Source organism: Plecotus auritus (genome assembly GCF_963455305.1).
Source record: "Plecotus auritus genome assembly, chromosome: 4".
NCBI lineage: Eukaryota > Metazoa > Chordata > Mammalia > Chiroptera > Vespertilionidae > Plecotus > Plecotus auritus.
In genome coordinates this window covers 181,619,772-181,647,771 of record NC_137775.1, presented here as the reverse complement: position 1 = coordinate 181,647,771, position 28,000 = coordinate 181,619,772, and the positions used below count along the sequence as shown (strand labels likewise).

General features: G+C 43.4%; 1 protein-coding gene across 2 annotated transcripts in view; it reads left to right on the top strand.

Annotated features, from left to right (window-relative positions):
• Positions 1–20,454, top strand: part of HIBADH (3-hydroxyisobutyrate dehydrogenase) — a 102,056-nt gene extending 81,602 nt beyond the window's left edge. Inside the window, exons 5-8 of one of the 2 annotated variants that reach the window (XM_080666434.1) lie at positions 6,078–6,211; positions 7,805–7,881; positions 15,715–15,871; positions 19,511–20,454. In XM_080666434.1, the coding sequence (XP_080522560.1) occupies positions 6,078–6,211; positions 7,805–7,881; positions 15,715–15,871; positions 19,511–19,669 (527 nt within the window). In that variant the 3' untranslated portion in view covers positions 19,670–20,454. Of the gene's footprint in view, positions 1–6,077; positions 6,212–7,804; positions 7,882–15,714; positions 15,872–18,993 lie in introns of both variants that reach the window. The other variant, XM_080666435.1, reaches the window with a different exon arrangement.
• The last annotated feature ends 7,546 nt before the right edge of the window (positions 20,455–28,000 follow it).

Below are 28,000 nucleotides of genomic sequence, written 5' to 3'. Positions count from 1 at the left end.
TTCCTGCTTCCATTGTTCATAGGTTCAGCTCCAGCCAGCTAAGATTAATCCAGAAAGGCTAAAATTATCCTAAAGAAGACAACGGCTTAGATACCAAATTTGAAAGGACTCCCCAGGCAATATTATATAGGTAAAGATTAAACTCCCACCTCACCAACCGAAGTTGTAAAATTACCTATCTATATATATAAAGAGCCAGGGTTGTAGCATCCAAAATGACCGAAGGCTCGACCAAATGCTAGGCTGTGTGCGCAGCAGGCGAGTGGGCTGAACTGCTGACCTCTTGGAGAGAGAGAAAGGTGAGGCTGATCGGCAGTGGCTGCTGCCGAGGCCCAGAGAGAGAAGCAGGGTGATCAGACCTTGCTTTTCTCTCCCCGCCTCACCAGTAGCCAAGCCTCTCTCTCTCTACCAGAGGTCAGCAGTTCAGCCTGCTTGCCAGCAACCTGGGGCGACTGCTGATCAGCCCTGCCTCTATGATCAGGCCCAGAGATAGGCCCAGAGATGCTGACTGGCATAGAAACCGACCAATCAGAACCTACTCTGGGTGAACTGCTGCGAAGGCAAAACCTAAGGCGGGGGGGCTGAGGAGGGGTTTTAAGGGCAACAGCTGTTTGGTGTAAGGTGTAAGGTAGTGATTCAGTTTTTTAATGACTGGTTTGGCCGTATAGTGCATATGGTTGGCTATCAGTCCAGATATAGGGATTATGTGTTTTTGTCTGCCAAGAGCATCTCCTCCTGCTGAAAAAGGCTCCCACAGCCCCCATTTAAGCAATCCTATCCTATATAATCTATCTATACTACTAAAAGGGTAACATGCTAATTAGACCGGGTCAACCAGCCATCTTCCAGACATCTGACTTCCTTCTGGACAAAGCCATGGTGGTGGGGGCCAAGGCAGAGGCAGTTAGGGGCGATCAGGCCGGCAGGGGAGGGAAGTTGGGGGTGAGATCAGGCCGGCAGGGAAGGGCAGTTGGGGGCGCGATCAGGCCGGCAGGGGAGGGCAGTTGGGAGTGACCAGGCCAGCAGGGGAGGGCAGTTGGGGGCAACCAGGCCGGCAGGGGAGGGCAGTTGGGGGCGAGATCAGGCCTGCAGGGGAGGGCATTTGGGGGCGAGATCAGGCCTGCAGGGGAGGGCAGTTGGGGGCGAGATCAGGCCTGAAGAGAGGGCAGTTGGGGGCGAGATCAGGCCTGCAGGGGAGGGCAGTTGGGGGTGAGATCAGGCCTGCAGGGGAGGGCAGGTAGGGGCGATCAGGCAGGCAGAGGCAGTTAGGGGTGACCAGGCCAGCAGGGGAGAGCAGTTGGGGCAAGATCATGCCGGCAGGGGAGGACAGTTAGGGGTAATCAGGCCGGCAGGTGAGTGGTTAGGAGCCAGTCATCCCAGATTGCAAGGGGGTGTCCCCCACGGAGTCCCAGATTGGAGAGGGTGCAGACTGGGCTGAGGAACCCCACTCTGTGCAGGAGTTTTGTGCAGCGGGCCTCTAGTCCTATCTAATAAAAGAGTAATATGCAAATTAACCATCACTCCAACACACAAGATGGCTGCCCCCATGTGGACACAAGATGGCCGCCACAAGATGGCCAGCAGGGGAGGGCAGTTGGGAGGGACCAGGCCTTCAGGGGAGGGCAGTTAGGGGTGACCAGGCTGGCAGAGGAGGGCAGTTAGGGGTGATTAGGCCTGCAGGGGAGGGCAGTTAGGGGCAAACAGGCTGGCAGGGGAGTGGTTAGGGGGTGATCAGGCTGGCAGGCAGAAGCGGTTAGGGGCAATCAGGAAGGTAGGCAGGCGAGCATTTGGGAGCCAGCAGTCCTGGATTGTGAGAGGGATGTCCGACTGCCTGTTTAGGCCTGATCTTGCAACAGCTGTTTGGTGTAAGGTGTAAGGTAGTGATTCAATTTTTTAATGACCAGTTTGGCAGTATAGTGCATATGGCTGGCTATCAGTCCAGATCTAGGGATTATGTGTTTTTGAGGGGTCCCAAATTGGAGAGGGTGCAGGCTGGGCTGAGGGACACACACCCCCGTGCACGAATTTCGTGTACCGGGCCTTTAGTATGTATATAAAAGCCTAAGCCTAAGCATTATGATGGAATGACTGGCTGATATGACGCACACTGACCACCAGGGGACGGACCTTCAATGCAGGAGCTGCCCACTGGTGGTCAGTACGCTCTGTGGGAGTGCGGCTCAGCCAGAAGCCGGGCTCACGCTGGTGAGTGCAGCATCCCCTGAGCGGCACCGGCGGCAGGCTCAGCGGGCTGGGATGAGTGCGAACGGCAGGTCGGGATGAGTGTAAGCCGCACTGTGCCCGGCCCCAGCTCAGGCTCCTCCCTGGCCACCTGTGGCTTGGCACACTGCTCATTCGGCCCTAAACTGGCAGACATCCCCCGAGGGGTTCCTTTTGTGCCAAGAGGGACCCTCTTCTCACAATCCAATTGCCCTCAGCTGTTGCCTGAGCTTTCTTTTCATGCTGAGCTTGAAGCCTCGTGGTGGCTGGTACCATGGATCTGTCTCTCGCCCAATCGTGTGAGCTGGGCCCTCCCTGGAGAAGAAACCTGAGTTCCCCGAGATATGTGATCAGTTCTGGGGCCCCGCCAGCAGGCCAGGGGATCCCAAGGCAGGTGCTGGGCGTGGAGGCCACGGGGGCATAGGCTACCAAGGAGAAAGAACTGAACCTCACATCACCCTGCTTGGCCCCAGAGGATGACTGGTTAGCCAGAGACGGGTAATATTCCTCAGGGAAGGAACAACCTAAGACAGGCACAGTCGCAGAGGGGCCATCAGGAGAGAACTTGGGGATCATCAGAGGTGGGGCACAGACCCTCACCCTCCCAACCTTGCAGGGGCCTGAACCCTCGCCCCGTCTGAGGGAGGTCTCCTGCTCCCATGGCTGCTTTACTTCCCACGCCCAGCTCAGATCGGGACACAGGTAACAGACAGTGTGACTTGGCTCAGCTCAGATTGGGACCCAGGTAACAGACAGAGACTTGGCCGACAGCACCTGCCCTATATCTAAATCCAGCCTAGCACCAGGAATGCTCAGGGCCTACTCAAGAATGCAAATAATCCTTTCCACTAATATTTACAGGGTAAACTAAGATTGTTGATAGAGTATTAAATTTGACAGTAAAATAATCAAGTTTTCAGATTAAATTAAATAGGCTAATTCAAATAAGTGAATATTCAAGAAAATTTAATTGTACTGGACAAAAAGCTGTTCCTAAAGTGTTAACTAAAATTTCTATTGGGTTCCGGATTGTGAGAGGGCACAGGCCAGGCTGAGGGATCTCCCCACCCCACCCATGCACGAATCTGTGCACCGGGCCTCTAGTGAAGTATAAAGGACTTACATTTAAATAGTATTTTGTATTTTACAACATATGTTCATATATTCACAGCTACTTTCGGAAGAAGTTATTAATGCTTTCCCCATTTTTTATATACTGAGACTCAGAGAAGTTAGGTCATTTGTTTATAATAACAGCCAGCAAGGGACACATCCCTAAACCAGACATTCCATCCTGGATCCTTTACTCCTTCATCCATGTTCAGAAATTTATTTACCAAACAACCAGCTATTGAATGTATCATGCACCATGGTAGCTACTGGGAATGCTGACATAAACAAGACACAGTGCTGACCTTGTCAGAACTTATAGAGCAATGAAGGGATCAGGTAAGAAAATAAAATATTTTAATAAGGCGCAGTAAATGCTGTAATAGAATTAAGCACTCGATGTATTTTGGTTTTGTATATACAATTACTAAAATATAAGGTAAAATAAATACTTCTCCCAATATTTTAGCAGCTCCTTGAGTGTATATTCCATGTTTTTCTATTTGGGGACGTGGACTTTAATTATTTAAAATCGCATGGCAATGTAATAAATTTGTTTATTAATTATTGATAAACATTAAAGTGTATACATTGTCTTCTGAAATTTATAAGATGTCTTACACAGCTTTAGAGTTCCAGCTTTCTAGATATTATTTTCTGAGCTTAAAAGGGTTACATTCATTTTAGGATAATTTAGGTCTTAATTTTGCCTTTGCAGTGGGACTAGGTTTGATAATATTGTATGGTTAGACGAATATGTATGGAAAGATAGTATTCAGTCTCAAAGAATGCCAAAACTTTAGAATTACCCACCTTAGTCAGACCCTTAGATTGGAATGTAGGCTATGATAGTCAGAAATAATTATACCACCACACTGAGAACAAGAAAGAGTAGAAATACCACAGATCTCTGAATTAAAAGATGAATTAGTCTTGCTTTCGTGGTCTTCTCTTGCGTAAGTAACTGATTTCTTCTTTTTGAAATATGTGTTTGAACAAGTGAGAAAGTACACCTGTCAAAAGATTAACCAGCTGAGAACCATTGTCAGCATTAATTTTTCCTTTAATAAATGACTCTCTGAAGCTATTTAGCAGTCTGTAATCTGGATACAAAGCTAGTGACCTATGATGGATAGTGCTGGATTTGTTTGTAAGCTTTGACTTAAATTGTCTGCCTAATTTCTCTAAGTCAGATCAACAGGATTAGAAGTAAGGGTGGTTATGTGGTTTAAATAAAAATGGCTATAGAAATTGAGAAGAATAATTGTAAAACATTAACAATCTACCATCTTGGTGAAATAAATTAAAAACTAAAAAAATGATAGTCACTTAAACGTCAGTGTTATCAGAATGGTCAAATGACACAGATTGGCTAATTAAAAGCATTTTTTATAATTGGGGTTTTATACATAATCAACTCCGAAGTGTGTCTGAAAATATATTGAAATAATGTAATTTAACTGTATGTATGAGCCTCTCAGGCCTTCACCACATGTGGCTACCCCTCCTTCCAAAATTGTTTGGCTAACATAATGCTGACTTCTTTTGCTTTTAATAATTAGTTAAAAATAGCATGACCTATAAAATAGAAAGGCTACTTGATTTGGCAATTGCAAAATATTCATAATTTGAATGAAATAGGGCTCTCCTCACTTGGGCTTTTTATGTATAAAAACTGTGTATTTCATTGAATAAATTAAATTCAAAAGTAGGCCATTACTTGCAGCTGTCCATTCTAATGGCCAGATTTGATACATAGTGCAGACAATTAGGGTTTCTTTATTCCTAGCTGTACTATAAAATAAGTTGTAAAGGCAAAAACTGTACTAATATAGCTCTTCTAATACTGTCCTGGATTTGAACAACAAAACCTAACTTGAAAACTTTGAATTAAGATTTCTCTAATACCAAAAACAGTAATAATATCCTTGGTTTTATTTTACAGTTAATAAAAATGTGGATAAATAAAGCTCCCTCCCCTGCCAACCCCTTTTCCTACCCTTTTAGGGTAAGTCTAGGGCATATTTTCTGTGCTAAAGTAGAAGTTGTTTCTTCACTTATTTTCAATTAATGAACATGCATCAGGCGCTTGTAAAAAGATGCTAAGGACTGGCCAAACCAGTGTTAGTTTATTTGTTCTTCCTGCTCATATCAGTAGGAATGAATTGCCCAAGAGGTAGATAGCAGGAAGTAAAAGAAAAATCAAATAATATTGGAAAGTGCACATCATTGTAATCACTCTAAATAAGCAACTATTTTCTTACTGAAATGCCTCCTTTCTTTATGGGAGAAAGAGCCGGTCGCTCTTCGTGGATCTCATCTGTAGATAATGTGTGGAGAGCAAGCGTGTGAGCCAGAGCCCCAAATTCATACTCAGGCAGTAAACTCCCCTGGCTGCTCCCATGCTGGTTGGGGTACAAATGACCTTTTTCCTACGCTTTCTGTTACTGCTGAGTAGGTTACTTAGAGGCATAAGAGATGCACGGGAATGATAAAATTCACATTTCAAATTCCTGTGTCTGTCCTGCCATGATTGTACCTAAATATTTAAGATGAATTGAGGGTTTGACTAAGTCTGTCTCTTTTGGCTTGTGATTAACCTACATGATATTTGATTATTAAAATATTCCAGGAGAAATTTAGAGTGTCTTGTACATACCTGACAAAGATAATTTGGAAGCAAGATGTTTTCAGTTGGTTTGGGGATTGTCTCCCATTTCACTCTCCCTTTCCCCCAAACCATCCAGGTGTCGGAGCTGCTCGGTCTGGGAACCTCACGTTCATGGTGGGAGGAGTCGAAGAGGAATTTGCTGCTGCCAAGGAGTTGCTGAGCTGCATGGGCTCCAACGTGGTGTACTGTGGTGCTGTGGGGACTGGACAGGTGACGTGTTCATTCACATCGACGGCCCTGGCTTGTGGTGGAAAGTTGGCTAGTGTTCATTTCTCATTCCTGACCGTGTTGTTATTCCTACTTATTCTGTGCAATCTGTGTATGTTTTGTTGGCCCAAGTATTCTTAAATTAATTTGAAATAAACTAATTTTCCTTTATTCGTGTTGGAATTAAGCAGACATTAGTCAATTTTTTTATAAAAAAAAAATGATATCAAGTTCCATCCTTCACATTTTGACCTATCATCCCAGTGACCCCCGAAATCATCCTTTAAAGCTGTTTCTGTTTGTAGTGCTCATGTTATCTGAATTGTTGTTATCCTCCTTCTAATTTTCTAATTACATGCTATAACTCTATTTGCAGTATAGTCAGGTAGATATAATCTATGCATTTTAATCTGTTTCTTGAAAACCAAATAGTTTTCATTTAGAAATATGTTATATCAACTTTCTAGTCAGACAGAGGTGAATGAAAATTCAGAACTCTGAAATTAAGCTGCTCATCTCCCTCTCATCCAAGACACACTCCTCCTCTTAATGTTCCATCCTGGTCACTGGTTCCCTCGTGCTTTTACTCAAGACTGTGGCATTACCTTAGATATGTCTGTTGTCTCCATGCCCCTGTCTAGTCAGTCTCCAAGTTCTAATGATTTTTGCTTCAGCGGCTCTCATTGTTGACCGTCTTGTCCATTCCAGACCAGGTATTTCCTGATGCAGTCTTTCTTGCATTGTCTCACACCTCGTTTATTGCTCGAAGCCTAATGGCATTCCAGGTTCACCACTCTGCCCAACACTGTAAGCGAAACTAACTCCATCAAGATGCTTGTGTCATTATAGTCCTTGCCCGTTCTGAAACTTTGAATAGACTGCTATTTCTTACCATGTCAAATGAATTTTAACCCTCCACCCTTCCTTAGCTTTCGTAGCTCTTCCCTAGCCTTAGCCATCAAATGTCTCACCATTCTTTAAAACTTGGGCACACGAGTCGGTTTTCTTCCTGTTCTCAAGACCATCCCATGCTCTTACGTATTTACCTTCCCTCCCCCCCCCCCCCCTCTCCTCCTTTCTCTCTCTTGCATGATTAAATCCTGCCTGGCCTTCGGAGAAGTGGTTTCAGGTTCCACTTCCTCTTTTGCTCCTACCTCAGTGATCTTATTTCTTTGAACAGCTATTGTCTCTATCTTATAGCCTCCATCGTACAATTTACCACTTGTTTTCGTTGGTTTGTTCATTGCCTTCTCATTCAGTGTCATTCCCATTTCCCTAATTAGAATGTAAGCCCCGCCCTTCTAAGAGCGGGCATGACACGTAGATCAGTATTCCCTCTCATGCTGAGCGCACAGGAGGAGCTCTGTGGGGTCTTACCTAGCGGGAGAGATGCCACGGCCCCCAGCCCCTGCTCTGGGATAGTGTGTTAGGCTCAGAGGGAAGCACACAGCGCCATGTTCCTTTCCCAGTGGAGAGAAGCCACTGTTGAATGTTCTTACTGTTAGAAAGAAGTATGTGGAATTGGGTGAAGAAAAGCTTCCTGTGAGTTATAACTTGAACATAAAGGTATTTACTACGTACTCCATTTCTTTTCAGGCTGCAAAGATCTGCAACAACATGCTGTTAGCTATTAGTATGATTGGAACCGCTGAAGCTATGAATCTTGGGATCAGGTTTGTAGGATAGTGCATTTTCACGTGCTAACCATTTTTATGAGCTTTCCGCTTTGATTTTTCTGATGTTGAAAAAAAATGTTCATGAGATAAATGAGTTGATCCAGGAACACTTTGAAAGTACTTCATTATTGAACTTTAATAGACTTTGCTTATTTGACAACCAATAGGACCCTGGAGAGCATGAATATTCTTTGCCATAGCCATAAACTGCATTGTGCTGTATATTCGAAGTCACATTATCCTTTTTATGTGGAAGCTCCATTTCTCCTGTTAGGTTGAAATGCAAGAAACACTTTTACTATAAAATTTAAACATGCTTTGGCAGTGTGGGACAAATTTATATAAAACACGGCATTAATGTGTAGTGAATTCAAGTGTTATGCTGCCCCATGACTGGTTTTATGTATCTATTTTAAATATAGTCCCCAATACCTACTCTATAGGGGCTTGTAGTTGCTTATTCCCTGGATCAACTGGATGGCATACATCTTTCATTTTAACTTGTCATTGGTTTTGTCACTTTACATTAAGGGTATATCTTTCCATTAAAATAAGATGACATTCATACTTTGCTTAAAGTGATTCAGGAATTCTGTTTTTCATCCGATGATGATCATCCCTTAGAATGCTTAAGGTTAATGTCTTAACTTAAGCCTGTAATTTTTTGGAGGTTAGGAATGCTACATTTGATTAATCACTTAATTAATTTTTTAATGTTTTTATTTAATGAATTTAATAAATATATATTTCTTACTTTAGAGAATGCTTGAAGAGCAGTATGCTTTATTCGGATGTTTTTTTCACACTTCCCAAAACTACATACCAAACATATAACAGATCAGAGTGGTACTTTGTATCACAGCTTCTGATGAAAGCAATATAAAGAGCCTAAGTATTTGAGATATTTTTTAAAACATAGTAATGGATTCACATTTCCTCTTAATTACCATATCAAGATGCTGTTGTTTTATTGAATTGCCCTTGTCTCAGATGTTAAACTATCTTGACCTATTAAGTTGTCATGTTGTAATTGAGATAAAAGAGGAATTTGCTTTGCATCAGCGCTAATTGGTTTATCAATATCCTGTACCATTTACATTTTAAAATTGAGTGTCTGTAAGATGGTAAACTTAGCATATCTGTACAAAGCTTTAATAAAACTGGTAGTGTGTATAGGAAGTTATTCATTGTTATTTCTGTATTGTAGTCGGCTTTAGGCTATGGGTCACTTATTATAATTGAAAAACTGGTTATTAGTAAGTTGTTTATATGTCTAGACTAATTTCATGGAGGAAGAAAATATAAATTTCTGGCACCAAAATTGCATACAAAATTAATTGGTGTTGACAGTAAGATTAGAGCATTAGTATGCATGTTCATCTCTAGAATTTTATCTTCATTTTTTCCGGATATAAATGAAAACACAGTAAAAAGTAAAAGCCTGGATGAACCTAGGTTATACTGTACTGACATTTCCCTCTTTATGTGTGCCTGTTATTTAACATTCCGCTTCTTACCTTGAGCATTACTGAGTCAGGATGTTCCTTAGGCATAGTGATGTAGCCGCTGGCACTTCTCAAATACTTTTCCCAGCAAAACTCTTATTAGATGGTCATTTGCCGTTCTCAAATGAAGTTTCTGTATGGTAAGTGCTTGTGGAAGTCCAACTCCAAATACCAGCTAATAAAGAATAGTATGGCCCTGGCCAGTGTGGCTCAGTTTATTGGAGCATCTTCTGGTACACCAGGTTGCAGGTTTGATCCCTGGTCAGGGCAAGTGCAAGAGGCAACCAATTGATGTCTCTCTCTCTCTATCTCAAAAAAATAAGAGTATGAAAATCAAATGAATTGAATGAAATGCATGCAATGAAATGTATACACTAGCTACTAGAGTGGTTTATCAAATAAAAAATGAAAAGTGATAAAATTCCAAATAGAAATATTAAAAGCAGAAGCAATAAATAAAATTTTCCTTATCATTGGCTTTGATCCACAATGTCAAAAATAATATTTAGAAATAAGAACTTTCAAATATTTAATTTTTTCTCAAAACTCTATAGACATTACTGTTCCAGATATATGTATATTTGTGTGTTCTTCTTGAACACAAAGAACTTGTTGGTTTTACCTAACTGTTACAATGAGCTATGTTTCTGGTTCTTCAGATTGTATTAATGAATTCCTTATTTTCATAGCATTAGGATTTTATCAATTTATCTTACAAAGATTCTCAGTGATTTGAAAGTCCTAAAAATGATTGCTTCTGCTGTTGTCTTTTCTTCATGGTTTACAGACATGGTTTAAAATGACAGGATTGTTCTCTAATAGAGTGTAGAGAGCAGCCACAATTTATTGAGCTTTGCAAGGTGAAAGAGAAAATTGGCATCAGTGAGCATAAATTCCCAAGTAGTAAATTCCCACAAAGTAGTACAGCATCAAAGTGGTTCTGCCACATTTATATTCTGTTCACTCCAAAGTGAACATTTTTAGAGCATTAATGTCAACATTTACAAATTGAGCCACCTATTCCTATGAAGTGATCATTTCTGATTAATTTTGTTCTCATAAGTCAGCGTTTTTCCTGAACACGGTTTCCTTTTTAAAAAAAAAAAAAAAAAGAAGAAGAAGAAAATCTTACAGTTAAGAACTCTTATTGACTCTATGATCTTTTACAGTGAGTCTTTATGGATGTTAGTGAAAGTTTAAAATGCTATAAAAAAAGTAATCTATAAAAAATATTGGTATACAAATGTATTTTGGGGTTCTTTTTTACTAGACCTTTCTCCCTTCTGATTGGGCTCTGGTTGGGATGCAGTTTTATGGCCCTCGCAGTGCCCTGCTTGCATTAGAGAGCTTTTGTCCCTGTGCACCAGCATTGATAGTTGAGTTGTGTTGTGTTGTTTTTATATTTGCTCCACCGGGAATTTTTATTATTATTATTATTTTCAGTAGTGGTGGTAGAAGTTGTTTGCATTACCAACCAGGGCCCAGGCCCCTCCAGCAACAACCATATTATCTTCTTCTGCCAAAAGCTTAACAGTTGAACTTCTGGAAGGCTGTTCAAGATGAAAACTTTCCCCAGAAGAATAATTTTAGTTTCTGGACTCCTGCCATTAGAAGATGTTGCCTGTTTGGTGTTGTTTTTGTGATGACTGAGGCCTTAAGTGTATACCCTCGTAGATTTAGCAAATGGCAAAAGGTTTGGAGTAAAAGTTTGACCCAATTTCTTAATAAGCTGATAAAATGCCATTAGATTGGCTGGTTGGCTATCAAGTTCACTACCCACGTGGCCCAGTGAGACTCAGAGGATGGTGAGAGTTTGGGTATCAGTTGATGTCTGCATCCCTGCTCTGCCATCGACTTAAGCTTTTCTTATCTATAAAATGACAAAAATAATAGTATATTTACATAGGGTTGTAGTGAAGAGTAAATGAGTTAATCCATGTAAATCTTTAAAAACAGATTCTGGCGCATAATAGCTGCTCAGTACATGGTGGTGACTGATGTCATGGGGGTAGTGGTTAGTATTTGAATTGAATATACTTGAATGCCTTTTCTTCATAATACTTCTCACTAGATGGCATTTTATATACATAAGACATATATATGTATATGTGTGTGTGTGTATGTGTATACACACACACACACATATATATATATACATATACATATACACATACACATACTGAGTGGCTAGGTTATTATGACCACCTGACATTTGTAGGCAAATTAGCCGTACACTGCATTGTATGGGATATGGAAGCTGAAGGCCTGTTCAAACACCTTTGCTGTCTGCAGTTACCAAGTTAAATGTCTCCAATTCGCACAGGAACACAAGGATTGGACAGTCGAGCATTGGAAAAAAGTCATGTGGTCCAATGAATCACTTTTCTAGTTGCATCATGCAGATGGCAGAGATGAGAATTTCGCGGAAACAGCATGAAAGCATGCACCCCACATGCATGAGTACAATCCTTCAAGCTGGTGGGGGCAGTGTTTTGGTTTGGGGCATGTTTTCCTGGCATGATTTGGGCCCTTTAATTCGTGTGGAACAACATCTGAATAGCACAACATACCTAAGTATCGTTGCTGATCAAGTTCATCCTATCATGTTGATGGCATATCCCAATGGAGATGGCTTCTTCCAACAAGACCATGCACCATGCCACGGTGCTCATATTGTGCAGGAGTGGTTTCAAGAAAATGAGGGAGACTTTACCTTGCTTACGTGGCCCCCACAATCACCAGATCTCAATCCAATTTAGCATTTGTGGGACGAAGTTCAAAGAGCCATCAGGCAGCTGGTTCCACAACCATCAAACCTCACAGAACTGGACAGTGCTATTATTCATTAGGCATGGTGTCAGATTCCTCGCGTCACCTTTCAACATCTTGTGGAGTCAATGCCAAGAAGAATCGCTGCAGTATTTAAGGCAAAAGGTGGCCCAACGAAGTACTGATGGGGTGGTCATAATAATCTGGCCACTCAGTATATATATATATATATATATATATATATATATATATATATATATATATATATATGTGTGTGTGTGTGTGTGTGTGTGTGTGTGTGTGTATGTTTGATTGTTTGTTTATTTTGTCTTCCCAACTAGAACATGAAGGGGAATGGCTTTGTCTGTTCACTGCCATATCTTAAGAACATACTTAGCACATAATAAACACTCAATGAAGATTTGTCAAGGGATGAGGAGAGGAGAGAGGGAGGGAAAGAGGGAGGGAAAGAGGGAGGGAGGGAGGGAGGGAGGGAGGGAGGGAGGGAGGCAGACACTTCTCCTGCCTCAGGTCAAAGGTATCTGGGTGTGTATCTTAACTGGCCCACTCCTGGAGGGCAGTCATAGGACTTAGCGCCTTCACTCTGGTCTCCTTGGCTCCAGGTACAGCAGGTACAGCACCTGCACAGGGAAGATCTGTGTGAGCATTAGCTGAGTCACTGAATGATTGACTAAGATTGACATGGTCTTAGATGTTTCACTTCTAGAGCTGTTCACTTTAGTGAAATCATTGGCTTTGTTCTTACGTAAAACCAGACAGTATAGATAGATACAGAGATTATAAAGTGAACAAACTTATTTGGCCCTTAAAAGCCTTGGTTACAGCGAAGGTAAACATTTGAATTCTCTAATTTTTTTTTTTTACAATTTATGCATTTTTACTTCTCTCAATAGTTCATTTAAAATTCTTGTGTTGTAAAGGTGAGTAGATTTGACACAGTGACGTTTATATGAGTTGCATTATATATGCGGTCAGAGCAATGAATTCATTCTGTTTATATCAGAGAATATTCTAGCAACTGCAATGCCACATGCATGCACGCGTGCACTCACGAACCACATCCAGTGGCAAGTTATTATGGGGACTGACAGACTGTCATCCTTTTGACGGCTTGAGCTGTATATCTCCTGAACAGCAGTGGGGCTCTTATGCAGAAAGTATCATATGTTCCCAGCCAATTTACAGGGAAACAGCAATAACATTTTATCATGGTTGAGAGCCCAGTAGCTGCTTCCTATTAAACTTGCCCTTTCAGATACCTGTCTTGGATTAATTTGTTGATTTCAGATGGAAACTCAGTCTTCTCCAGTGAAGCATGACGTTCTAGGATAGACTCTCTGAATGACAATTACTGTGTATTCGAGCTGGTTTCAGTGGAAGACAGAGGACTCCAGCAACTGATTTTAATATCATGTCTAATTTTAACTGTCAGTTATATATGTGCCGGTGAAAAAACCTCCAGAAAGATGAAATGCAAAACACTTCTAACTTGCTCTTTTTAATGCTGGGCGGGGGGTGGGGGGTGGTTGGAGGAAAAGCGGAGAGGGAGTCGCCATCTCCTAAAGGGAATCAGCATGGTGGGAGGCAGCTGATTGAGAGGTGAGCACGCAACAACTGCTGCCTCGTTTTCGCGTGCCCCTCAGGTGCTCCTAAATCCTGAACGGTAATGTGTTCACCAAAAAGGACTCCATGAATGAGTGCCAGTGTTTTCCCTTGAACGTTCAAGAAAAATGAAACTTAGGGGTTTACGAAGGATACCCCTAAGTTGCTCACCATTTTGGTGAGGCTTACAGACAAGGCATGAATTTCTTTAGCAGTACAAACTGTGGGGCGGTACTGTTACCTATAACCTGGTTAATTGTAAAGAGGGGAGCAACTCTGCTGCTTTAAATGTGATAAACCATTTTAAAAGAATCTAAATTAGGAAACCCCTAAATTATATTCCAAATGGAAGGGAAAAGCGATGTTGTGGGGTCTTTAAAATATTCTTGCTCATGGAACACATTAGACGTTGTGCCTAGAGAACATATCGGCAGTTGCACAAATTAACTTGTTAATTTGTGAGTTTACTTTTCACAGTTCTTCCCTAAGCACATTGGCTTTTTCTTCTCCAAAGTCACCTCCTGCAACAGTGTATTGAGAGCCTAATTCTATTTGAAAGGGGAAAGAAAGCATTGGTAGCAAACTATACATGTAACAAACTTTGATCTTTATAAAAGAATGAATGAAACTGTTGTGTTTCTTCCCAGCAGTCTACAGTTGGACAGAATGTGTGATAGCCAATTTCGATTGGGTCTTTGATACCTTTTATAATCCTTAGGAAAAACCTCTCATTATAACAGGACCCACCATATGAATTCATATAGATGGCATGTCATGTAATAATACATAACAGTTTTATTACATGACAAGTCCATATACATGTTGGCTATTAGCCCAAGCCCCCTGTACTAACACAGGCAGAATGTTTACTGGTCATGATATTCAGCTTTGGAAGTAAGCAGACATATATTTTGAACACACTAAATAAACAAGAACTTAAACATGCCAAAATGCGCAGCTTGTTTAACATTTATATGTGTCTCTTTCCAGTCTTTTTTTTTTTTTTTTTAATTCTTGAAGAGATTGGTTTTAAGAAAAAGCAGCAGGTTTTATTTGAAACTTGATTTAGTGATACTTCGGAAAACTGTGCTTCCCAAACTGCATTAAGAGACTTAGGATCAAAGTCATACAGCATTTGATTCTTTTTTTTTTTTTTTTCCGGTTCCACATTGAACAGTCGTTTATGCCATCAGCCCAGTGATAGAACAAATGATGTTTCCGCTTGGGCAAGCTTTGTTTTATCAGGATCAGTAACCTTATCAGCAGTTGGCCCAGAACTATAATGCATGTCTCCGAATAGATAGCATATGTCACAACTCGGTGCAGACTTGCTTCATAAGCAAGATTGTCTGAAGGAGATTTAATAAACAAGGAGAAGTTTGCAGGAAGAAAGGTCTTCTTTGATAACGATAACTTCTCTTAAGCTCACTTACTGCCCATGGCTCATCTCTTGCATGTGTTCTCAGAAAAGCTAAAAGAATAAACAGACATGAAAATGCACACAGACTCCCATGACACATAGTTTCTCCGTCAATATTTCTTTCTGAAATATATCATTTGTGAATAAAGAATGTAAAACTTAGATGATCCATATTCGTTTAAGGTTCTTTTGTGACACGTAAATGCATGATGTCCATAGAAAACCCACGTGTGATAAACCAACAGCACTTCTCTGCGACTGTGTTATTTCTTAGAAGTACAATAGTGCGGAAGGTTTTCTCTCTTTGCAGAAGGTCTGGCTCAGAATGGTTTGATCACTAGCTCTTAATGCCTTATAATTTAAGATTGGATTCTTCACTCTCACCCATCTGCTTTGATTTTTGAAGACATAAAATAAATGGAGAGAGAAGATGGAGCATCCCCATAGGTAGATAAGTCACACGTGACTTGTGGATTTTGACACTTAACACTTCTTTTCTTTGACCTTTGACAGGTTAGGGCTTGACCCAAAACTATTGGCTAAAATCCTAAATATGAGCTCAGGACGGTGTTGGTCAAGTGACACTTACAATCCTGTACCTGGGGTGATGGATGGAGTTCCCTCGGCTAATAACTATCAGGGTGGATTCGGAACAACACTCATGGCTAAGGTATGGTAAATGCAGAGGTTTTCCAAGAGAGGGGAAATGTGTAATGGTCTAATTCTCCCTCCCTCCCTTGCTCCCTCCCTCCCCCCTCCCCCCTCCCTGTATTTAGGTGTGCACATCCTCCGCACGGGCTTTTACAGTTATGCCATGGGGCTGTCGGTGGAAACAGAAGGTAGCCCCCTAGGGTGCCCTGTTTCATCAGCTCTGCAGGGGGATTTGTCAGGGCACATGGAAGAATGAAAGAGACACTATGCCCAGTGTCCTTTCGGTATCTGTATGAAGTGGGTTGTGACCCGTTAGCTCATTTAGTTCCTAAAATTCTGCTAAGGGCTCCAACAGAGGAAGCAGCTAACAGGTCAAGTGTGGGAGAGAGGAGGCTTCTAATCAAAGGGGTGGATTTGGGCAGCCCCATTCTTCTGCAGGGCTGGCTCTATCCGGGAACTCTTCTCCGGAGCTCTCCTCTACTCAGCTGGACACCTTTTCTTGAGTCGTTTTCTCCAGTGTCCCTGCCCAGGAGGAATCTGCCACTTTTCTTTTAAAGGCCCTTCTTTTAAAATGACTTCCTTGATAATAAAAAATGGCTTTTTCAACTACTAGCATAAGGCAGCACAGTATGGAACACATGGATACTACTGTTTTATTCTTGTTTCTTCTATGAAGTGCAGTTGTCATTTCCCTTACAAGGAAGAGTACTTCTTAATTTTGCTTAGAATGAGAGCACTTAGAGAGGAACTTTTAAAAATCTTTCATTACCTCAGAGAGCTGTTAGCAAAAACACTGCACAGCCAGTTAGATTTGTGCCGATAAAGTGATAGAGATTACAGAGCCCTCAGTGCTGCAATGAGTAAAGCCATAGTAGCTTGTTGGGCAGATGGGGGCTTTACTTACTAAGAGGTGTTTTACTTCACTGCCATTACATCTTGTGCTAGAGAGTATGGTGCTAGGGAGTATGGTGCTAGGGAGCATGGTGCTAGGGAGCACGGTGCTAGGGAGCACGGTGCTAGGGAGCACGGTGCTAGGGAGCACGGTGCTAGGGAGCACGGTGCTAGGGAGTATGGTGCTAGGGAGTATGGTGCTAGAGAGTATGGTGCTAGGGAGCACGGTGCTAGGGAGCACGGTGCTAGGGAGCACGGTGCTAGGGAGCACGGTGCTAGAGAGTATGGTGTAGGGAGCATGGTGTAGGGAGCATGGTGCTAGGGAGCATGGTGCTAGGGAGTATGGTGTAGGGAATATGGTGCTAGGGAGTACGGTGTTAGGGAGCACGGTGCTAGGGAGCACGGTGCTAGGGAGCACGGTGCTAGGGAGCACGGTGCTAGGGAGCACGGTGCTAGGGAGCACAGTGCTAGCAGGCCATTGAAGTAGAGGCTTATACACTTATTTCTAGGACTTACCTCATAAAATTCTAACACATTGTATGTATTTACTCAGGACATAGTCAACACAAAAACTAGATCTTTCTTCTGAACTCCAGAACCTAGAAGCTTGTTCCTGATGGGCACTAAGAAGCAGCTTATGGAAAATCATGATGACTCTTGGTACTCCCCCAGTATATCTGTTTCCTTGTAAAGCATATGTTGGTCTTCCATTAATTTATTGAAGCCTTTAGCAGTTGTTTTATATTTGTCCTGAATCACCCACTGAGCTCATGAGTTTGTAAATACTTTATTTGATGAGTGAAGTGGGATATTCATTTGTTTAAATTCTGTACAGGAAGCTTCAAAGGACGCCTTCTTTTCCTAACACTTAGGATGACGGGTCTGACTGAAAGGCCACCTCTTCCTTTTAAGAATGTTCATGCTTTAAGGGAGCAGCCACCAAAGCATTTGCGTTTCCCTTTTTTGGTTTCATGAACTCTTATTTGGGATAATAATTTACTTGCTCCTTTGAAAGACTCTCATTAGAATTTTTTTTCTCAATAGTGTTGTCTTCTCAATATGTTATTTTTGCTGAGTTCTTATATTCTAGTTTTATTACTAGGTTAAAAATTTAAGTGCCATCTTCCTATGTGGATTTTTCTCTGTCATTTAAAAATAAAAACATCTTACAGGTGTGCAGCTCAATGGTGTTGACAAGAGGCTGGCCTGCCTGTCAGCGCACGAGCACTCCCACGCTTGTTAAGTGTGCGAGTGATAATTCAACTTGCTTTTTAGTCGAAGCTATAGAAGAATTGAAGGTTAAGTAGATTTTCCAGATCTACCCTTTACATGTGAATATTATGCAAATAAATACAAAATAATGCTTGTACCTGTGACATCATACATATTTAAGAAGCTAGAGGTTTAATTCATTCTTTAACATCTGCTTGTTTTTTCTTTGAATCATTTTCTCTCTTGAGTGGATGGTACAGTGATTGCTCAGTTATCAAGTACGTTCTGCAAAGAGTAGAACTAGTTCTCATCTTGCTTCTTGCCTTTCCCCTCTCACTGCTCGTTGACTTGCGCTTGGTGGGGGAAGTGAGCGTGGTAATGGTAAGGAGAAAATCAAGTTGGTTTTGCCACTTGTTTGCAGCTCGAATAAAATCACACGTAAATGAAATAAGGGGAATATTGTTTCAGTTATCCACACCTGTCTTATCTGCCATGTACTCCAGATATTTCAAATTTGGACAAGATTCCATTTTTATGGTAGTAGATATATGTTAGCTACAGTTTAACTATAGAAGATTTATAATGTTAACTTTGTCTGTTTTCTAACAGCCATCTGTGCTCCGAAACTTCCAGAGTGAGGATGAGGTCTATGAGACACTAAAGGGCCATCGTGAAGATGGTTGTCCCATTGCACTTCAAGTGCAGACATGAAAGCTTCCGTGCTCCACCTCTGCCGTCCGGCCCCGTGCCCTCCCAGCCCCTTGGCTGGCTCTAATTCAGCCTCATTGGCTTCATGTTATTTCTTTACTATGCACACCATGTCCCACCTCAGGACCTTGACCTTGCTGTTCAAATGCCTGAAACTCTTCCCCCAGCTCTCCAGAGCACTCACTACCTCCCTTACGTCTAGGTCTTAGGTCCAGTGTCTTGCCTCAGGGAGGTCTTCCCTAAACATTTCCTCCCTTCCTCCCCCCCCCCCCCGCCCCCTTGCTGTCCATCACTTTCTAACCCCTCACCCTGCTTTCTTTTTCTTCACAGCCCTTGTCTGGAATCTTAGGATTTGTTTTGGTGTCTGTCTTCCCCCGGACAGTAAGCATAGAACAGTGACTGGGTATCACCAGCACTTAGAACACTGCCCAGCACATAGTGGCTGCTAAATATTTGTTGAATAAGAGATTGGATATCCAGTAATTCCACAGTGGGGTTTGGCTTGGGCATACAGGCTTCTGCAGATCCTGCAAAAGCATTTGCCTGTGTGATCTCACCCTTGTGCAAAGTCAAAGTTAAAACAAACTGGTCTGGTGGAAGGCGGAGGAGTGGGGCGGCGGGGGAGAAGAGGGGACAAAGTTTCTGGCTGGAGCAATTTGGCAGCAGTTTATCAGCGAAAGCACTTATAAAATGTATATATACATATAATTTACCATAGTGTTTATAAGTATCTTTTGTTCTCAGACTTCATTTTCTCTTCTTTGAAACCAAAGCCTTGGGGAGCCACAGTTCAAAATGAGCCTTCCTCCCCGTCTCAGCGTGTCCCTCCTGCCCTTGTTTGGTTTAGGATCTGGGATTAGCACAGGACTCCGCCACCAGCACAAAGAGCCCAATCCTCCTGGGCAGCCAGGCCCATCAGATCTACAGGATGATGTGTGCAAAGGGCTACTCGAAGAAGGACTTCTCGTCCGTGTTCCAGTTCCTGCGAGAGGAGGAGACCTTCTGAGTTGGCACTTTGGCCCTGGACACTCTTGGAAACCAAACTCTGTCTCGGAGCCTCCCCACCGCTCACTCCACAAGTAAACGAGTTTAATCAAAGGTCACCTGTCTGCTTCGGATTGTCTAGGTCACAGTTAAATGGGTTCTCACCCATTTTTTACTGCTTAATTTTATCTATTTAGCAAACATACATTATCTGAATTTTTTTTCTGCAAGCCCCCAGTGGTCTCTGTTAACTAGCTGATTGACTTTTCTCAAAAGTTTGATCCTTGAGCATCTTCAGCTAAATCATTGATTACTTCAATCAGGATATTATTTATACCACTTTACAAACAAAATAAAATATTCTCCAACCGGACAAAATTGATCTTAAAGGAAAAAAAGAACTCAGTGCACGGAAGGAGTTAGAGAACGGGGGAATACAGTGAGCTACTACCTGTGTCCCTCAGCAAGCTTGTCCTGTTCACCAGGTGGTGGTGGTCTTGCATTACTGAGGTTACTGAGTTATTTTCTGGGGAATTGATAAAGCAGGAGAACTTGCTGTATGTTTTCTAATTTGGACTCTGTTACAGTATCTTAGTGTGTCCCTCTTGTAACAATTCCCAATACTCAGCAAACTTGTTTTTATATTTTTCCTTCCTTGTACATTCTTACTGCATATTTTTGACTTCAAAAGAATGACATCTTTAGACCTGTTTCAGAGCCAATGATGATACTTGCTTTAGATAATTATTATAGTATTCTAAATAGAACCATATTATTTTGAAATTGAATAAATTTCTATGCTGATAATCCTTTCTTGGAGTTTCTGTGTCTTCCCAGCCATTCAGTGAACAATCAGATGGTCTGAGAAACTGGTGTAACAGAGGAATGGGGAAAGGATGGGAAAAGGGGGAGGGGAATTGGCCAGCGGCAAGCCAGCACCCTGCTGCTCTGCCTGAACCCTCAGTCACATTGGTTTGAATGGCTTCTAGGTTGTGGGTGCTGTAGAAAACCAGCCGCATGCAATGTAAGACGTAACAATATGGAGCACAATTGTCACTTTCCCCACCTCTGCTTCTAGAAATGTCCCAGGTGACCCTAGACACCAGATTTGGCAGAAGGACAACTTCCATCATTTTCCTGATGATAAAAAATTCTAGGCACTATAGCAAGTGCTGGAGCAATGGTGATGAACCTAACTACAAAATCCTGCCCTTGTAAACCATAAATTCTGGTCTCTCACGTGTGTGAGGTGTTGGGACAGACAAGCAATAAATGTTCAATGCATATGTCAGGTGATAATAAGGACTAATGGGGGGGGGGGGTAAGGAGGATGGGTGGGATTACCAGGGGTACTTGGTTAGGGTGGTGAGGGAGATGTTCTTTGATAAGGTGACATCTGAGCAGAGAAGAAAGGGAGGGAGCCATGCAGGATGTGAGGAAAGAACATTGGAAGTGCAGGGAACAGTGCGAAGGCCCGAGGCAGGTAACACCAGCTATGAGGAGTAACCAGGAGGCTGTAAGTGAAGCGTCATGAGATGGGAGTGCAGACGCTGATACACTGCCACCTCCAATTTATTGGCTTAAAATAACTAACGTTTATTCTTTCTCAAGACTCTCTAGCTTGGCTGAGTTCCTCTACTGGACTGGGCCACCTCCTTTGGAACTGGAGGGTCTAGTTCGGCCTCACTCGCTAGGGCTTCCCCGAGTTTGTTCACGTGGCGGTGCTCCCAGCAACAACACAGCACTTTGCAAGCCCCTGCTCACCTCGTGGCTGTACTAGCCCAAGTCTCCTAGCCAAGCCAGAGTTCGCACGGGAGGGGACTGTGGAGGTGTGGGCACGGGGAGGGCCATCATGTCATTTTGTAAACACCCTGTCACAGCCAGCCAGGAAGGATCTTACGCAGAGAGTTGATGTGCTCTGACTTACTTTTTAAAGGGATTGTGTGGCTGCTGGATGGAGAATGGATTGTGGGGGCAAGGTGGAAGCAAGGAGCCCAGTTAGGAGGTGATCGTAATAATCCAGTTAAGAAATGGTGGCGGCTGGGACCAGAATGTTCATGATGGAGGAGGCAGGAAGAAGTCAGATTCTGAACATAAAAGAGCCACTAACGGCCCAGCCAGCATGGCTCAGTGGTTGAGCATTGACCCATGAACCAGGAGGTCACGGTTCGATTCCCGGTCAGGACACATGCCCGGTTTGCAGGCTTGATATCCCCAGTGTGGGGCATGTAGGAGGCAGCTGGTCAATGATGATTCTCTCTCATCATTGATGTTTCTATCTCTCCCTTCCTCTCTGAAATCAATTAAATAAATATATATATGTGTGTGTGTGTGTGTGTGTGTGTGTGTGTATATATATATATATATATATATATATATATATATATATATAATTTTTTATTTTTTTTTGAAGAGCCACCAACAGATGAGAGAAAGGTAGGAATCCAGGATAACCTCAGGGTTGGTAGAGAAGATAAAAGAAAGGAGTTTTCATTTACTCTGGGGAAGATGGTGAGAGATTTAGGAGAAAAAAAATCAGGAGTTTATTTTTAGGTGCCTCAGAGCCATCTAAGTAGGGAAAAGCAGAGGTCCAAGCACAAGCCCTGTGTTACTCCATGACTTTTAGAGGTTGAGAAAATGAGGCGGAACTGGCACGGGGTCCTGAGGAGGAGGGATCAGTCAGGCGGGAAAAATGGGAGTGGCATCCCTGAAGCCATGATTCTTTGTATCAAAAGCTCCTGATGAACTGAGTAATCGAAGGGCTGAGGATGAATCATTTGGATTTGGCCAAACAAAAGCCATTGGTGACCCTGACAAGTGTTTGGATGGAGTGTTGGGAATGGGATTGAAGATGGGAGGAGAGAAACTGGAAGTGATGAGGAGAGACAACTCTCAAGGAGTTCTGCTGTACAAGGAACAGACAAGTGGGATAGATAACTGGCAGGGAATATGGTGTCAAGGGAAGTTTTCTTGGTTCTTAAGATGAGAGATATGGGTTGTGCTGATGGAAGTGGAATGATTAAATAAAGAGGGAAAGATAATGGTGCACCAACGAGAGGGGACACTTGCTAAGTAGTGGATGTCTTTGAACGGTTGAGTGGGGAAGAGGGCAAGCGTGGGGGTTCTCTGAAAACTAAAACCAGCACGCCCAGGTCATGTGCCCGTAGTAGCGTTGAAATTAATCATAGTTTTGCAACATAGAATAATAAATAATAATGCTGGAAAGGACTTGACCTCTAAGCATGACCTGTTTGTCACTGTCCTCTGACCATTAGTTTTTTCATCGCTGAAGTAGTCATAAACAGTGTAGCCTAATATTAAATGCCTGCTTGGGAACTTGAAACAAAAAGTATGCGTGAAGGACAATCCCAGGTGTTGTTGAGCATGTGGAGAAGTTAAAGCCCTCGCACAATGCTGCTGCCGGGGACTATAAGAGTGCCGCCACTTTGAAAAGTCGGTGGGCAGTTCCTCGAAAGGGTAAACATAGTTACCCCGTGATCCAGCAATTCTCCTAGCTGTGTACTCAGGAAAAATGAAATGTCTGCACAGAAACTTGTGCATGACTGTTCATAGCAGGGTTATTTATAATAGCCAAAAAGTGGGATCAATCCAAATGTCCCTCAGCTGATGATGACATAAACAGAGCAGTGTATCCACACCGTGGGAGACTGGCCATGAAAGGAACGAAGCACTGATCATGCTCAACGGGGATGAACCTTGAAAACACACTAAATGAAAGAAGCCAGACTCAAGAGGCCACATACTGTGTGATTCTGTGTGGAATGTCAGGAATGGGCCAGCCATAGAGACAAAGTCATGATTGGTGTCCAGGGACCAGAGGGGTAGAGGGAAGTGGGAGTGGGTGCTGATAGGTACGGAGTTTCCTTTTGGGGTGATTAAAATGTCCTGGAATTTGATAGTGATAATGGCTACACAACTTTGTGAATGTATTGAAGGCCAGTGATTGGTACACTTTTATTTCATTTTTTGCTGCAAAAAGCTTCATTGTTGTATTTGGTCCAAGGCATGGGAGAGGGCGACAGGGTGGTTAAAAGAATGGCTGGTTGTTTCGGGGAGAGAGAGGCTCAGATAAAAGCCAGACACCGGGGGATGCAGAGGGGCCTCTCAAAGGGCTCTGGGTTCCAAAGGCTCCTAGTTATGCTTGGAGTGAGCCTTTGGAAGAGATGCTCGCCCTGCCCAGCCTGGGGGCTGGCAGCCTGCAGAGGTGAGTCAGGTGTTGCCCATCTTCTTCATGAGTTTCACCTGCTCATCCAGGAAGTGATTCTCCAGGAAGTCACAGAGCTGAGGGTCTGTGCGGGTAGAACCCAGGGCCTGCAGCTCCACAAGGGCCTAGTACAAGTTCCTCTCCAAGGCCAGGGCGACCTCCATGGGGTCCTGAGTTTTGCCCACTCGTCCTGGGGAGCCTTCAGCACATCCTGGAAGAGATTGCGGCCACCACGCTTGTTTTGCAACTTTAAGAGATGCTCAGCACCTTCGTGCTTCTTCTCCTCCAACTCTCAGAAGAGGTGGCCCACGTCCTCGAGAGCCACATGGTTGCAATTGAAATAGAAGCCCAGAGAGAGGTAGGTGTGGGAGGCCTGCAGCTGCAGGTTGGCCAGGTGGTTGACTCCACCTCGGTGGAATAATTCTGGTGAATTTGGGAGCTCATGGTTGTTTGGCAATAAGGAGTTAAGGTAGAAAAAAAACCCGGATGTGTTGGCTGGTCCCAGAGGTGGTTCTGAAGGTGGTGACTGGATAAGACACAGGAGGGTGGCTGGAGGCTGGAAGAAGGGGCATACCTGGGTCTATTCCGTCCAAACACTGTTGAAGCAAGAGACAGATCCGGGACCGCGAGGGCACTGCTGAATTGTACACTTCTAAATGGTGAGTTTTGTGGTATGTGAATGATGTCTCTGAAAAATAAGGGGGGAAATAATGTGAGAAGATCTTTCTCTCTTGGTGAGTGCTTCTCAGCTGGGACAGTTTTGCGCCCAGGGGACATAGGACACACTGTCTGGAGACAGTTTTGGTTGTTATACTGGGGGTGGGGGATGCTATTGGCATAGTGTGGGTAGAGGCCAAGGATGCTGCTAAGCATCTTACAATGCACAGGACAGCCCCCAGGAGAGTTATCGGCCCCCGTGTCTATGATGCAGTTTGATAAACCCTGCCCAGGTGTGGGTTCCACAGGTACCTCTAAACTTGGCATATCAAAACCTAAGCTCCCCATCCTCCCCAGCAGATCTGCTTCTCCTCCTGGTCCCTGTCCCATCCAGGTTCCCAGAATCCCTCCCTGACTCCTCCTCCTCCTCCATCCATTCTCCATAGCAAATTCCAAATCTCTAGCACCTTCCTCAGGCCCTCATCCGTTCTTGTCTAGGATACTTCAGTCTCTGCAGTTGCTTCTCTCTTATTTCTAAGTGCTTCACTGAGAGATAATTTACATACAATAAAATGTGCTCATGTGACATGTACAACTCAACGACTTTCAGTAAATTTACAGAGCTGCACGTCACCACCACAATCCTATCCGAGAGCACTGCCCTCACCTCCCTTCACCGTGCAAAGTCCCAAGTGCCCATTTACACTCACTCTCCGTTCTCTCCCTCCCCTGACCTCGCAGCTGTGGGCACCCACTCATCTTGGTCTCTGTAGAGTCCCAGCTGCTGCTTAGCCACTGATTTGGCTCCTCCCCAATTCACTCTTCACATCAGTGTGAGAGGTCCTTCTAAGACCGCAATCTAAACCCAGTCATCCCCTGCATAAAACTGGAGCCTCGGATGCAGTCTGAACTCCTCAGCGTGCTGTTCAGGGCCTTTGTGGTCTGCTCCCACTTCACCAGCGCTGGTCATATCCCAGGCATGCCCTGCTTCTCACACACCTTTGCACATGCCGCTTCCTTCACCTAAAATGGCCTCCTCTCCTGGCTGAGCAGCTGAGGCACCGTGTTCTCTATAAGGCCTTCCTGAGCCACCTCAGGCTGAGTCGTTCCCCCTCTGTCTCCATAGCCCTTGGTTGTGTCTTGTGTCATGGGACGTATCCTATTACATTGTATTTGCTAGTCTGTCCGTCTGTTTTCCACGCCAGGGAGCTCTGACAGCACCTGGCATTGAGCAGGAGTTCCATCAAGGTGCGAATGACTGAGGGGTTGGAAGCTAGGACATTGGGTTTGTGGGAGGTGACGTACTAATGGCCTAAACTTGTTTCTTAAAGATTCTTCCTTGACAGATCCAGTTTCTTTTACTCTGAGTTATGATACACAGCTGCCCAAGAAGTCTGGTGGGTTTTTTACAAAGTTTGCTTAGTCAAAGGATTAGCTTATGCTGTTTGCCTGAAGAAACTCATGGGGAAAAATAGGCATTTTTGGTAGTAAGCTTTTGTCTCATTATTTATGTACCTTAAACTTCACCTTGCATGCAAATAAGCACACACAAATTTCCCTTAACCGGACACAGCAATTCCCAATGCAGGCTTTCATATCCTGCTACATAGACCTTGAGGTGTAAGATGAATCTCATAATAACACGGGTTTGATTTCTTCGAGGGATTCTGTGAAGTTAGGTGTTTGAGAGATTCTCCTACCGTGCTATTAACCTGACATCATGATGGTGGTGCTTATGCGCAGCCACAGCTGAGCCCAAATGTAGGTGAACTCCACGCTGGTCGAGGCCTCCTCTTTAGCCATCTTTCTCATTGCACGGGTTTTGATCTTGACTTTTATGCTAAGCAATCAGAAATGTGTGTGATCTGTCCACTTCCTGCGGGGCGTGGGGGAGAAAGGCAGCTCTGAGCAGCGTTACCCATGTGCATAAATTCTACCCCACTGCTCAGGGAAACAGCACCATTCCTCCCAGCCTCGGCCCCAGTAACTGTACCCGGGAGCATTCTCAGATGGCCAGCCCATGGAGAGTCGGCTGCCCGAGTGGGGTTTTTAACCATCTTTCAGCTCAATTGAAGAGGGAGCTTAAGGACATCATGGGGATTTGTAACGTTCCATGCAAGGTGTCAGACTCATAAGCTAGCGTGTCCATCTCCGCGAGGCGCACAAGGAAGCGTCTCTCATTGGTGACAGTGAGGTTGCAGATGACCTTTTACTGTGTAATTGTTTTCATCATTTAATAATTCAGGAATACCTAAAAAGGATGCAGGCCTCTGTATGCAGACGAGAACTTGACTCTTTCGGAATGTTAATAGGAAAATACGGGAAAGCAGAAGCACTTTGCAGCCAGCCTGCAGGGAAGGTTCTGAGTGGCCTGCTTACCAGAACCATCCCTGCCTGGGAGGCAGGCGAGCTGGTCTGGCCCTCCGCCAGCACTCCGGTACAGTATTGTGGGTCACTTTCTCTTTAAAATGAGAGCATTGCGCTGACCTCCAGGGTTTATTTTAGCTCGGAAATTCTGCTTCCTCTTAGTTAAGGGTGTAAGAAAATGTGAAGCATGCGCTCCTGACAGTTTTTGGACTCTCTCTGGTTGGGTATTATTTATTGCTCATATAGCCATCTCATTTATTAGGGTGTTTTTTTTTTAATAGCCGGGAACAGATTCAGGGATCAATACGTTTTTATTAATGATAGTCCGTCATGCCGGGTAAAGAGATGGCAAGAGGGCTCATCTAGAATGAGCCACTTGAATAAACCTGACACACAAGCTTAGCTACGGGCTGCATTTTGGCAGGCTGCACAGTAAAATAATGACATTGGCAGAGTGAGCGACTGTGGAAACCTTCCTCACAGCCAGACTCATAAAATCAAAGGGCAGGTTTGGGGTGTGTTTCTCAGCCTTGGCTGTATATGCAAATCCCATGACTTTTTTGAATGTAGCATTTTATCTTCAAAAGGACAAATTTTGGCATTTGCTGCAGTCATTAAAAATGATAAATGCCTAAAATGCTTTCGAGTTGGGATTATTGGAGGTTAGAACGAATATTGTTTCAGTACCAAACAGGATCTGAGCGCAGAAAACTCCTCGTTGATGTTGTCACATTCAGAGAAATAAAAAGTCTTTCATTAGTTTCCCTTTAAGTCCTATGAAATTGGCATAATTGTTACCAGTTCTCCTTATAAAAATGAACGGGCCGTTTGGAAGTGAATTACTCCCCTGACACTGTTAGGAGACAGCCTTGTGCCCTGAAAGAGTTAATTTGCTTCCAGATGGAGTTTTCCCAGCCCCTCTGAGCAGCCTTCACAGGGCATCAAGTTCATGATTTTACATACGTTTTATGCCAGTTGAACTTAGTTTTCATTCCATGTATGGATAGAATTTGAAATATTCTGTGGTAACTCCATGGAAAAGGACTATTTGAGGCCTTTTCCAGAAATTTCCCCGTAGAGTTCCAATCTCAGAGACCCTACGAG